At 45.5% G+C, this 13,904-nt stretch overlaps 1 protein-coding gene across 1 annotated transcript in view; it reads left to right on the top strand.

Annotated features, from left to right (window-relative positions):
- The window catches only part of TOM1L1 (target of myb1 like 1 membrane trafficking protein), a 161,956-nt gene that overhangs the window by 44,809 nt on the left and 103,243 nt on the right, over positions 1-13,904 (top strand). Inside the window, exon 2 of the mRNA XM_082272490.1 lies at positions 10,148-10,232. Within this exon, the coding sequence (XP_082128616.1) occupies positions 10,148-10,232 (85 nt within the window). The remainder of the gene's footprint in view (positions 1-10,147; positions 10,233-13,904) is intronic.

Here is a 13,904-nt window from a genome sequence, read left to right on the forward strand (position 1 = left end):
AGATCTAGCTGTAGCCCCGAGCAGCATGTAAATGTATACTCCTCTGTGCACGGGGGACTGCTGCGTCTTGGGTCACTGTCAAAACAGATTGCAGAGTACAGCGCTGAAACACAGATGGACTCCCAGCTCGCATCGTGCTGAACTCACTCTTACACCGACGGTGAACATCAAATATTACCGCACGCAACCAAATATACACAATTACCCCCCCCCCCACACCCGAGATCAGGTCGGATTAAATCGCAGTGGTCGATTATTAACGCACACAGCTGGATGTGAAGCGCTGGCTCACCTTTGCCTCTCAAAAAAAATTACAGACCAATCACTTGGCTAATGGGCCATACACACTATAAGATTTTCTGAAGACTTTTTCCTTTAGATTTACCAAAACCATATAATATGAGGTCAAACCTAAACACTTTACATTTGTATGCAATCTGGCAGGCCCTTGCACTACATAGAAAAGGTAAATCTGAAGGAAATCTAACCACAAAAGTTGGATAGTGTGTATCCAGCTTAAGGCAGCACAGATGCCATCAACCCAATGATGATAATTACCGTTCTGATACCCCCAACTGAACGGCATTAACCACTTCAATACAGGGCCCTTTTACCCCCCTTCCTGCCCAGGCCAATTTTCAGCTTTCAGCGCTGTCGCACTTTGAATGACAATTGCGCGTTCATGCTACACTGCACCCATATGACATTGTTATCATTTTTTTCACACAAATAGAGCTTTCTTTTGGTGGCATTTAATCACCGCTGGGTTTTTTATTTCTTACTAAGGAAAAAAAAAAAAAAGACAGAAAATTTTGAAAAAAAACAAGTTTTTCTTATTTTCTGTCAGTAAATTTTGCAAATAAGTAATTTTTCTCCACTGATGTGCGCTGATGAGGCGGCACTGGTGGGCACTGATGAGGAGGTACTAATTTGCCGCAGCGATGGGCACTGATAGGCGGCACTGATGAGCACTGATAGGAGGCACTGATGGGCACTGAGAGGCAGCACTGATGGGCACTGACCGGCAGCACTAATGGGCACTGACAGGCAGCACTGATGGGCACTGACGGGCGGCACTGATGAGCACTGATGGGCGGTACTGACGGGCGGCACTAATGGACACTGATGGGCAGCACAGATGAGCGGGCACTGATGGGCACTGACTGGTGGCACTATGGGCAATGATGGTGGGCACTGATGGCGGGCAATGTGGGCACTGATGGTGGGCACTGTGGGCAGTTTTTTACCTTTTCTGTAATCAGGACACTGATGATCAGTGCCTTGATTACCTGTCCTAGACTCCTCTTTGAGGAGGAGCCGCTGATCGGCTCTAATCGCCACACACTCTGACAGCGTGAGGCGAGGAGAGCCGATAAACGGCACTTCCTTATTTACATGTGACCGGCTGTGATTGGACACAGCCAATCACATGGGTAAAGAGCCAAGTCATTGGCTCTTTACCAACATCAGGGTCCTGCCGTGTCCTAGCAATGATCGCCTCACTGCATGCCCCCGTGGGCGCATGAGAGGGGACGTTTTGGGGCGCCGTCATATGACGTCGTCCCAGAATGAGAGCCGCACCGCACCGCTCCGCCGTCATTTGACGGGTGGTAAGTAGTTAACCACCACGACACCGTTTTGCAGTAAAATTGGCCTTAGCAGCCACTTATTAACCAATAACCAAATATAACAATCATTCCTTAACCACTTAAGCCCCAAGCCCATTTCTGACACTTTTTGTTTACAAGATAAAATCAGTATTTTTTGCTAGAAAACTACTTAGAACCCCCAAACATTATATATATATATTTTTTAGCAAAGACTCTGGAGAATAACATGGCGGTCATTGCAATATTTTTTTGTCACGCGGTATTTGTGCAGCGGTCTTTCAAACGCCATTTTTTTGGAAAAATTACGAAAAATCACATTTCACTGCATTTAAAAAAAACGAATCAGTAAAGTTAGCCCATTTTTTTGTATATTGTGAAAGATGATGTAACGCCGAGTAAATAGATACCTAACATGTTATGGTTTAAAATTGCGCACACTCGAGGTATCATCCCGGTATAACCACTTAAAGCGGAGTTCCAGCCATTTACTCACCTGTCCAACGGTCCAGCGATGCGGCCGCCGGAAGCCTCGATCCTCTCCCTCGGCGCCGGCATCACTGCTGTGGGCACCCGGCTGTTACAGTTTGCGGCTTCACAGCCGGGTACCCACTGCGCATGCGCGAGTCGCGCTGCGCGCCGTGATTGGCCGGCAATCTTCTGGGACCTCTGACGTGTCCCAGAAGATTGCAGGGTGGGAGGGGGAGAGGAGAACTTCCGCTCAGGGCGCCGCGGCGCTCCGAGCGGAAGTGGGAGCGGGTACCTGTCAAAACTAGATACCCGCTCCCCCCCCCCCCAAAAATGACATGCCAAATGTGGCATGTCGGGGGGTCAGGACTCCCTAAAGCGGAAGTTCCACTTTTGGGTGGAACTCCGCTTTAAAGTCAGCCGACGTAGGTCTACGTCAGTTTGCGTTAAGTGGTTAAAAAAAACAGAAACAATATTAACCACTGGCCGACCAGCCGCCATAGTTATACGGCGACAAGTTGACTCTGTTACGCGAAACAGTGCACCTGTATGCCATTTCATGTAGCAGATAGTGGGGGCGCACGCACCCATTGGCTAGAGCGGGAACCAATCAGCAGGTCCTTCTATATAGGAACACAGGTCTCTATGGTCATTTCACAAGCCACGCCCCCCTACAATTAGAATCACTCCCCTAGGCTCACATTTAACCCCTTGATCACCCACAGTGTTAACCCCTTCCCTTCCAGTGTCATTATTACAGTAACAGTGCATATTTTTAGCACTGATTACTGTAGTAATGTCACTGGTCCCACCCAAAAGTGGCAAAAATGTCAGTTAGGTGTCCGATCTGTCCACCGCAATGTCGCAAAAATCGCAGATCGCCGCAATTAATAGTATAAAAATAAAAATGACATAAATCTTTCCTTTAGTTTGTAGACGCGATAACTTTTGCGCAAACCAATTAAAATACACTTTTTGCGATTGTATTTTTTTTTTTACATAAAATATGTAGCAGAAAACAAATTGGCCTAAAATGTTAAAAAAATTTGATTTTTGCATTTTTTTTTTTTTGGAATGTTATATAGCAGAAAGTGAAAAATATTGTTTTTTTTTTTTCAGAATTGTTGCTGTTTTTTTGTTTATAGCGCAAAAAATAAAAATCGCAGAGGTGATCAAATACCACCAAAAGAAAGCTCTATTTGTGGGGAAAAAAAAGGACATCAATTTTATTTGGGTACAGCGTCGCACGACCGCGCAATTGTCCGTTAATGTAACACAGTGCCGAATCGCAAAAAATGGCCTGGTCATTAAGGGGGAAAATCCTTCCGGTCCAGAAGTGGGTAAGCGCGCTCTCACTAGTGATGTCGCGAACATAAAATGTAATGTTCGCGAACGGCGAACGCAAACTTCCGCAAATGTTCGTGAATCGGCGAACATTGCGAACCGCCATAGACTTTAATAGGCAGGCGAATTTTAAAACCCACAGGGACTCTTTCTGGCCACAATAGTGATGGAAAAGTTGTTTCAAGGGGACTAACACCTGGACTGTGGCATGCCGGAGGGGGATCCATGGCAAAACTCCCATGGAAAATTACGTAATTGACGCAGAGTCGGGTTTTAATCCATAAAGGGCATAAATCACCTAACATGCCTAAATTGTTTGGAATAACGTGCTTTAAAACATCCAGTGTGTGTATACGATCAGGTATGATGTTGTATCGATCAGGTAGTGTAAGGGTTACGCCCGCTTCACAGTGACAGACCAAACTCTGACAGACCAAACTCCCCGTTTAATGCACCGCAAACATCCGCAAACAGACCAGAACCGACCAAAATGGGACAGGAACTGGGCTTTAAGGGTTAGGGTTAGGTTTAGTGTTAGGGGATAGGGTTAGGGTTATGGTGAGATACTTAGGGTTAGAGTTAGTTACCCTACCCCTCTAACCCTAACCCTCTAACCCTAAGCACTAAAAATAACCCTAACCCTAGCCCTAACCCTAACCCTAGCCCTAACCCTAATTCTATTTTTTTTTCTGGTTCTGGACATGCTACAGAGCTGAAACTTCACAGGTACACTTTTTAGACCCCCCAGACACCAAATCACACAAAAAAAGTTCTTAAAAATTGTCATTTTTGATAGAGAGCCAATTATTGGAAAAATTAAAAAAAAAATAGAAATAAAAAAAAATAAAACATTTCTTTGGATTTAGTGTCTGGGGGGTCTAAAAAGTGTACCTGTGAAGTTTCAGCTCTGTAGCATGTCCGGAACCAGAAAAAAATTATGAATTAGGGCTAGGGCTAGGGTTAGGGCTAGGGTTAGGGTTAGGGCTAGGGTTAGGGGGTTAAGTTTAAGGTTAGAGGGTTAGGGTTAGGGTTAGGATTAGGGTTAGGGCTAGGGTTAGGTTTAGGGTTAGAGTTATTTTTATGGCTAGGCTTAGAGGGTTTGGGTTAAGGTTAGAGGGTTAGGGTTATGGTTAGAGGGTTAGGGTTAAGGTTAGAGGGTTAGGGTTATGGTTAGAGGGTTAGGGTTAGGTTTAGTGTTAGGGGCTAGGGTTAGGGTTACGGTGAGATACTTAGGGTTAGAGTTAGTAACCCTACCCCTCTAACCCTAACCCTCTAACCCTAAGCACTAAAAATAACCCTAACCTTAGCCCTGACCCTAACCCTAGCCCTAACCCTAAACCTAGCCCTAATTCTAATTTTTTTTCTGGTTCTGGACATGCTACAGAGCTGAAACTTCACAGGTACACTTTTTAGACACGGGCCCCAGACAATAAATCCAAAGAATTTTTTTTTTAATTTTTCCAATAATTGGCTCTCTATCAAAAATGACAATTTTTTTAAAAATTTTTTGTGTGATTTAGTGTCTGGGGGGGGGGGGGTCTAAAAAGTGTACCTGTGAAGTTTCAGCTCTGTAGCATGTCCAGAACCAGAAAAAAAGATAATTTTTCAGTAGAGCAGGGATGGTGGGAACCCCTTTTTACACCTATATGATTTTTTTTTTCTGGTTCTGGGCATGCTACAGAGCTGAAACTTCACAGGTACACTTTTTAGACCCCCCCCCCCCCCCCAACACGAATCCCAAAAAAGTCATGCCTGCCTCCAAAAATGCCTGATAAATATATAGAAAAAAAATAAATAAAAGAAGACTGAAATACCAGCCCTAAAAAGGGCTTTTTGGGGTGCTGTCAGGATGCTGTCCTTACAGCAGGAGTGGACACAGAACACTGGCCTAGCTAATGATTTCCCTATCAATTCAGCAGCAACAGCAGCCCTCTCCCTGCTCTAACTAACTCTGCAGCTTCAGAATGAATCTAAGATGGATGCTGCCCTTGCTTTTTTATAGGAGGTGGGAGGGTCTGGGAGGGAGAGTATGCTGATTGGCTGGAATGTGTCTGCTGACTGTAAGGTACAGGGTCAAAGTTTGCTCAATGATGATGTATAGGAGGCGGACCGAACATCGCATATGTTCGCCCGCCGAGGCGAACGCGAACATGCGAAGTTCGCCGGGAACTGTTCGCCGGCGAACAGTTCGGGACATCTCTAGCTCTCACCACAGAAACCTCTGCCGCTTATGGACGCATATGTGCAGCATATGGGAGTTAAAGCCCTTCTTCATTGCTAATTCCCCCCATTCAACTCAGTTCACAAAGCTAACACATCAGGATAAGTATACTTATTTCAAAAAAAGTGACAGTTATTTTCAGCTAAGTCCAATGAGATTTGAAAATGACAGTCGTATAGCTAAATCAGAGGGCCTAGCCTTGTGTTAAAGCTTTGTGAATTGAGTCCTCAGTGTTATGGGACTTTGTCATTCGCACATAATAAACCAGAAGGAAGGGAATAACACACATTTTATTGGACTTGTGTCTCTCAGTAAATCTAATATCCAAAGACCATTTTTATATTTTTTTTTTTTGGGACATTGATATGAAATTTCCTTTCTTTCATTTCGTCTGTCGCGTTTGACCGGAATTAGAACTTCCAGCGCTGGCGGTGGATTGAGACTTTGGTTTCTTGCTCTGAATAAGCAATAATGAACTCTCTTCTGGGATTAAACCTGAAGTTTCTCAACACACATTTTGTTGTGGCTGCGGCTGAGTTTAGGAAGATGCTGGGAAAAAAAAAGGATATTCCACCTTAAAAGGCACACAGTGAACTAATATTAGGTAGTGTAGCACTGCCCCCTAGAGGACTGCTGAGAATTGCACTTTCTGGATTCCCCTGGGTTACCCGTAGCAAACAGTCTGTGGAAATGTATCACTTTAGACGCTTGGCTCAGAAAATGAACCGTGCAGGGGATTTGGTTCTTGTTTTGTATTTAGAACTGGGATGGTAGAAGGGATGAGTGGGATACTCCAACTATGAACTATGCACAATTCTGAGGACAACTGACTGTAGTGTGTGCAGCAAGGCCGCTGCTTCACCTTGTCACTGAAGTGAAGATAGAAAGTATGATCCTGTTAAGTTACTCTTCAGGGTCTAACTTGGCACCCCCTTTCCCCTTTCTCACTTGCTGTGTGTGCTGAACTCCTGTCCACTGACAACCCACTGGAGCTGTCCCCTTCCTGAGCAGACCCCTGGCAAGCTTCCCAGTACTCAGAGACACTGTTTTTCCCTGGGTTGCTTCGGCCTCAAACTCCACTTGTCAGCTTTCTTGGACCTCCTGGCTCAGCTCCACACCCCTGGTTCACCAGGCCGACCGCCTGTGACCACCTTCCACAGCAAACAGGAGGAGAGACAGCCATCACCCTCCTCCTGGGACCTAGCTTGCTGACCAAAGACACCCTGTCACATGTGCCCTTGGCTTTTATAACATATCCCAGGATGCACCACTGTTGTGCCAACCCACTGTGGCTGTGTGTCACTGGCTGGGTTTCCTCCACTGTCCAACAGGCTCCCCTATTGGATAAAGTAGGGGCACTCCCTCAGCCCAGATGAATCACACATGCAACGGGCATAGTTACAGATCAGGCTCCCCTGTTAAGCAGATGGAGCAAACTATTCTCCTTCCTAGCACCTATGTAGGAGGGTGCTACAGTAGTAGTGTGTTCCCAGAGGATGATTGCAGATCTAATTGATGAAGCTAGAACAGTTGTCAGGAGCCATGGTAAGCAGGAGAGGATTACATATAGTTACATAGTTAGGTTGAAAAAAGACACAAAAGTCCATCTAGCTCAACCATTAACCACTTAAGCCCCCGAGGATTTGGCTGCTAAAAGACCAGGGGGTATTTTGCGATTCGGCACTGCGTGACTTTAACGGACAATTGCGCGGTCGTGCGACGCTGTACCCAAATGAATTTGACGTCCTTTTTTTCCCACAAATAGAGCTTTCTTTTGGTGGTATTAGATCACCTGTGCGATTTTTTGATCATGCGCTATAAACAAAAAGAGAGCGTCAATTTTGCAAAAATAACAATATTTTTCAAATTTTTTTATATGAAATTCCCCCCAAAAAAAAATGTAAAAATCAAAATTTTTTAACATTTTCGGCCAATTTGTTTTATGCTACCTATGTTTGGTAAAAAAAAAAAAAACGCAAAAAGCGTATTTTGATTGGTTTGCGTAAAAGTTATCGCATTTACTAACAAAGGGAAAGATTTTTGTCATTTTTGTTGTTTTTTTTTAACGCGTAATGGCGGCGATCTGCGATTTTTTTTGCGGTACTGCGACATTGCGGCGGACAGATCGGACCCTTGACTGACATTTTTGACACTTTTGGGGTTACCAGTGACATTTCTACAGTAATCAGTGCTATAAATATGCACTGTTACTGTAAAATTACACTGGCAGTGAAGGGGTTAACTTTTTGAGAGGGAGGGGCTATGTGTGTCCCTAGGGGCGTGATTCTAACTGTGATTGGCTGTGGCTTCAGATGTATGAACAGTGATCAACGGTTCTACATGGTAGAACCGTATGATCATCATTCATACACCGGGGAGAATGACAGGCAGCTCGTTTACATTAGCCGTCTGACTTTCTCCCTCTCCCCCGACGATCGCCGAGTGACCGGCGGACATCGGGTACGCCGGTCACACGCGCGGGGGGGTCCGTGACCACTCGGGAGCGGGAGCGCGCCTCCGGGGGCGCGTGCTCGCTCCCTAGACCCTCACAGGCTAGCGACGTAAACCTACGTCACTCTGCCTGTGAGGGGCTGACCGCCGCAGTAAATAGTCGTGCGGCGGTCGGCAAGTGGTTAAAAACAAAAAAAGAAAACCCAACCATACAATCCTATATACACAATCCTATACCCACAGTTGATCCAGAGGAAGGCCAAAAACCCCAGCAAAGCATGATCCAATTTGCTCCAGCAGGGGAAAAATTCCTTCCTGATCCTCCGAGAGGCAATCGGATATTCCCTGGATCAACTTCATCTATAAATATTAGTACCCATTTATATTATGTACACTTAGAAAAGAATCCAGGCCTTTTTTTCAAGAACTCTACTGAGCTGATCAGAACCACCTCTGGAGGGAGTCTATTCCACATTTTCACAGCTCTTACTGTGAAGAATTTTGGAGACAAAATCTCTTTTCCTCTAGACGTAAAGAGTGCCCCCCTTGTCCTCTGTGATGACCTTAAAGTAAATAACTCAACACCAAGTTCACTATATGGACCCCTTATGTATTTATACATGTTGATCATATCCCCCCTTAATCTCCTCTTCTCAAGAGAGAATTCATTCAGTTCCTCTAATCTTTCCTCATAGCTGAGCTCCTCCATGCCTCTTATCAGTTTGGTTGCCCTTCTCTGCACTTTCTCCAGTTCCCTGATATCCTTTTTGAGAACTGGTGCCCAAAACTGAAGTGCATATTCCAGATGAGGCCTTACTAATGATTTGTACAGCGACAAAATTATATCTCTCTCTCTGGAGTCCATGCCTCTCTTAACCACTTCCCGCAAAATCACGTAGCTCTACGTCGGCTGCAAGAAGTGGTTGTACCGGGATGATGCCTGCAGCTAGAGACATCATCCCGGTATCATTTTTTAGAGCCGGCGGTCGGCTTTCAGGTGGTAAAGGCCGATGCGGCTTGATCGTTACACCAACGAGCAGGAGGGGATGCCCCCCCCGCCACCTTCTACGGCTCTGCCTGGTTCTCCCGTCCCACCGGGAGACCCGAACAACCAGCCAGCACCTCTGCCAGCTGGTTGGAGTCCAGAGCAAAGCCGGATTCGGCTTCGATCGAGTCTCGGATGATGTAACCCGGAAGCTGCGTTCATGACGTCATGTCCAGGTTACCCCCATCGCCGTGAGCTTGCGCACGAAAGAAAGCGTATACGGAAGTCACACCCATACATGGGCGGTATCGCTGCGGTTACCAGAGCGAGAGCAATAATTTAAAAATAAGAGATACTCTGTTACTCTAAACTGGTAACTGTTAAAGAATTTTAAAGCGTTGCCTATGAAGATTTTTATTGACCGCAGTTTTTTGTCACCATTCCGCGGGTGTGCGCAATTTAAAACCATAACATGTTAGGTATCTATTTACTCGACATGACATCATATTTCACAATATACAAAAAAAATGGGCTAACTTTACTGTTTAGTAAACTTATGTACACCTCCAAACACCCCAACCGCCTGGCCGCTATGACCACCAATAGAATCAATTCAAATGCAGGGTGGGAGGGTAGGAAGTTTCTTCCTTATTGCTTGGAGACTTTTCCAATAATTCCTTGTACACCTCCCCCCCCCCCCCCCCCCACAACCCCTACTCTATTTTCAAACTAGCCTATCCTGGTAAGTAACCTAATATCTCCTGATCTTTGAAGTGAATCCTATATCTCCATGATTCCCCTTTCCCCCAGTCATGTTTGCCCTTCGCCTATTTTTATTTATTTTTGCTTTGCGCCTTTTATAAGTGTTACTGATTGTATCAAGCAGTTTCTGGTTGTTATGGTATGACAATCACCAAGTCCAAAAATGTTGGCTGGATGGTCGGAAAATAATCAAAGGACCATCCATTAACTTCTGTTGGGAAGCCATTTATGTTTTGATGATCTGATGTTTTCTCGTGTACTGCTTACATATCAGATATGTTACCATGAACTTTGTGGTTTCCTTTCCAGAGATACATACAGCCGGAAGAACCAAAGAAGAAGACTGGGGCCAGTTTATGAACATCTGTGATGGCATTAACACTACGGTTGATGGGTGAGTGCACAGTAATGTGGACAGGAGGAAAAGTGGAGATGGTGTGTGCTTTCCACAACTACCAATCACATTTTAGCTGTCATTTTGGTATGTGCTTGGGTGTTTTGTCAATATAGGGGGGTTGGTAGGCCGGGTTGGCATACACTGACAATGTTGCTTTTTACAAGAAAGAAGCAACAGGGATTAGCACAGATTTCCTATCCCATCTATTAATTTGTCTGAAAAAGTGGTACTACAGTCGTTATAGACCGAACTGCAGCCCAAGGGTTGGATGTGGCCCTACACTTGCTTTCATCCAGTCCTTAGAGCATTAATCCCTCCACTGTCAGCAATAGTGGGCAAAGTTCCTGTCACTGACACTGACAATGGGGCACTAGTCCTTTCACTGACACCAACGATGGAACACCATTCCTCCCATTGACACCAATGATGGGACATTATTCCTCCCACTGATACCAATGATGGGACACTATTCCTCCCACTGACACCAATGATGGGGCACTATTCCTCCCACTGACACCAATGATGGGGCACTATTCCTCCCACTGACACCAATGATGGGGCACTATTCCTCCCACTGACACCAATGATGGGGCGCTATTCTTCTGATTAATACCAATGATGGGGCGTTATTCCTTCCACTGACACCAATGATGGGGCACTATTCCTCCCACTGACACCAATGATGGGGCGCTATTCTTCTGATTAATAACAATGATGGGGCGTTATTCCTTCCACTGACACCAATGATGGGGCGCTATCCTTCTGATTAATACCAATGATGGGGCATTATTCCTTCCACTGACACCAATGATGGGGCACTATTCCTCCCACTGATATCAATGATGAGGCACTATTCCTCCCACTGACCCCAATGATGGGGCACTATTCCTTCCACTGACCCCAAGGATGGGGCATTATTCCTTCCACTGACCCCAATGATGGGGCACTATTCCTTCCACTGACCCCAATGATGGGGCATTATTCCTTCCACTGACCCCAATGATGGGGCACTATTCCTCCCACTGATACCAATGATGGGGCACTATTCCTTCCACTGACCCCAATGATGGGGCACTATTCCTTCCACTGACCCCAATGATGGGGCACTATTCCTCCCACTGATACCAATGATGGGGCACTATTCCTTCCACTGATATCAACGATGAGGCACTATTCCTCCCACTAATATCAATGATGGGGCACTATTCCTTCCACTGACCCCAATGATGGGGCGTTATTCCTTCCACTGACACCAATAATGGGGTGCTATTCTTCTGATTAATACCAATGATGGGGCACTATTCTTCCCACTGACACCAATAATGAGGTACTATTTCTCCCATCAATACCAACAATGGGGCACTGTTCCTCCCATAGACACCAATTATGGAGCACTATTTCTCCTATTGATAGCAATGATGGGGCACTCTTCCTCCCACTGTGTAAAGGACAGTAAACTGGGCCTTTGTTTAGAAAGTTTAGAGACCCCCTGTTATAGACTATTATGGATGGGTTTTTTACCTTTAAAAAGACTCTCCAAGCTCCCTGGTACCTAATAAATAAATACCTATACATAGCATATCACATCTCATGCTCAGGTCTCCTGGCTTCCAAGAGAGAGGGAGCCGTGTTGAAGCTGGGCTATGGAGTGTCTTAAGCTCTTGCTGGCAAATGGCTCTGAACCAGAATGACGTAGTCTACCTAAAGACAAGTACCAGTGGATGCATCTTCTAGAACTCTCACGGCACCAATAGATCAGCTTTTCCCGGGCAATACTTCTGAAGTCCCCCCTTGGCCCCTCCTGTGCCCCAAAGCATAAAGAGATCTGTAGTTCAGAAAATCAGTTGTTCCTTTACACAACGGTTGTTTTGGACTACACCTCCCAAAACTCTCAGCGCTCTGCATAGGAGTGTATGGGCCTGCTTAGCTTTAGCCCTCCCCCTGCTGGTCAGAGGAGAATAATGCAGCATAACTTCAGTGTCTCTCTCAGTATAGGGAGAACAATATCCCTTTCTCCATATTTTTGTAGTCCAGACCTGGCTAAAGATATATTTAACCACTTCTGGACCGGAAGATTTTCCGCTTTAATGACCAGGCCATATTTTGCGATTCGGCAATGCGTTATTTTAACGGACAATTGCGCTGTCGTGCGACGCTGTACCCAAATAAAATTGATGTCCTTTTTTCCCACAAATAGAGCTTTCTTTTGGTGGTATTTGATCACCTGTGCGGTTTTTATTTTTTGCGCTATAAACAAAAAAATAGCGACAATTCTGAAAAAAAAACAATATTTTTTCACTTTCTGCTTTATAACATTCTCAAAAAAAAAAATGTAAAAAATCAAAATTTTTTACATTTTAGTCCACTTTGTTTTCTGCTACATATTTTTGGTTAAAAAAAAAATTGCAATAAGCGTATTTTAATTGGTTTGTGCAAAAGTTATCGCGTCTACTAACTACGAGAAAGATTTATGTCATTTTTATTGCTTTTTTTTTTTTACTAGTAATGGCAGCCATTTGCGATTTTTAGCGGGACTGGGACATTGTGGCGGACAGATCGGACCCCTAACTGACATTTCCGACACTTTTGGGGGGACCAGTGACTACAGTACTCAATGCTAAAAATATGCACTGTTACTTTAATAATGACACTGGCAGGGAAGGGGTTAACACTGTGAGTGCTCAAGGGGTTAAATGTGAGCCTAGGGGGAATGATTCTAACTGTGGGAGGGCGTGGCTTGTGAAATGATCATAGAGACATGTGATCCTATATAGAAGGATCACAGGCGCTCAGTGATCATGCCAGGGAGAAGAACGGTCAGCTGTGTTTACAACAGCTGACCGTTCTTTTCTCTCAGCGGTAAGAGATCGCGGGCGTCAGGTGGCAATCGGAGCTGCCTGCCCCGTGCATCAGGGTCCCCGCTGTCGAGTGGGGGCGGGAGCGCTGCGGCGGCGGCGCGTGCTCGCCCCCTAACCTCCCGAGAGTGAGCGCCGTACAGTTACCGCGATTTGCTTGGGAGCGGCTGCCTGCCCCATGCATCGGAGTCCCCGATGTCGAGTGGGGGCGGGAGCGCGCCGGCGCGTGCTCGCCCCCTAACCTCCCAAGAGCGAGCGCCGTACAGTTATAGCTATTTGCCTGGGAGCGGCTGCCTGCCCCGTGCATCGGAGTCCCCGATGTCGAGTGGGAGCAGGAGCGCGCCGACGCGCGCTCGCCCCCTAGCTGCAAGCGCCCAACCGACGTAGGTCTACGTCGTTTCGCGCAGGAAAACTGCGGCGGGCGGTCCAGAAGCTGTTAACAGACCAAAAAGGAGCAAATAAGAGAAAATTATTGTTGGAGTTTATATACACTTTAAGGGTAATATAGAGATATACAATAATAATTGTAGAGAAAAGGTGGACAGAGGGATGTGGGTCCAATAAAAGAAATGTTCAAAGCTGTGAGCCTTCTGAATGTCAATCACTGAGAAGGCGCGGGGCTCAAACCACCATCTGGAATACATAAAGGCACGTCTATACATGGGAGAATATGGTTGTTATTTCTTTTATAAATATTTTACAACTCCGCTACACTCCATCCGATGAGACATTGCACAAAACAAGTTCATCTCTAACTGCCTCCTATATTCATCATACCGGGGGAATAGTCCTGGGTAAATACAGAAATTTCGAT

This window comes from Pelophylax lessonae, assembly GCF_965119305.1.
Source record: "Pelophylax lessonae genome assembly, chromosome: 11".
NCBI classification, from domain to species: domain Eukaryota; kingdom Metazoa; phylum Chordata; class Amphibia; order Anura; family Ranidae; genus Pelophylax; species Pelophylax lessonae.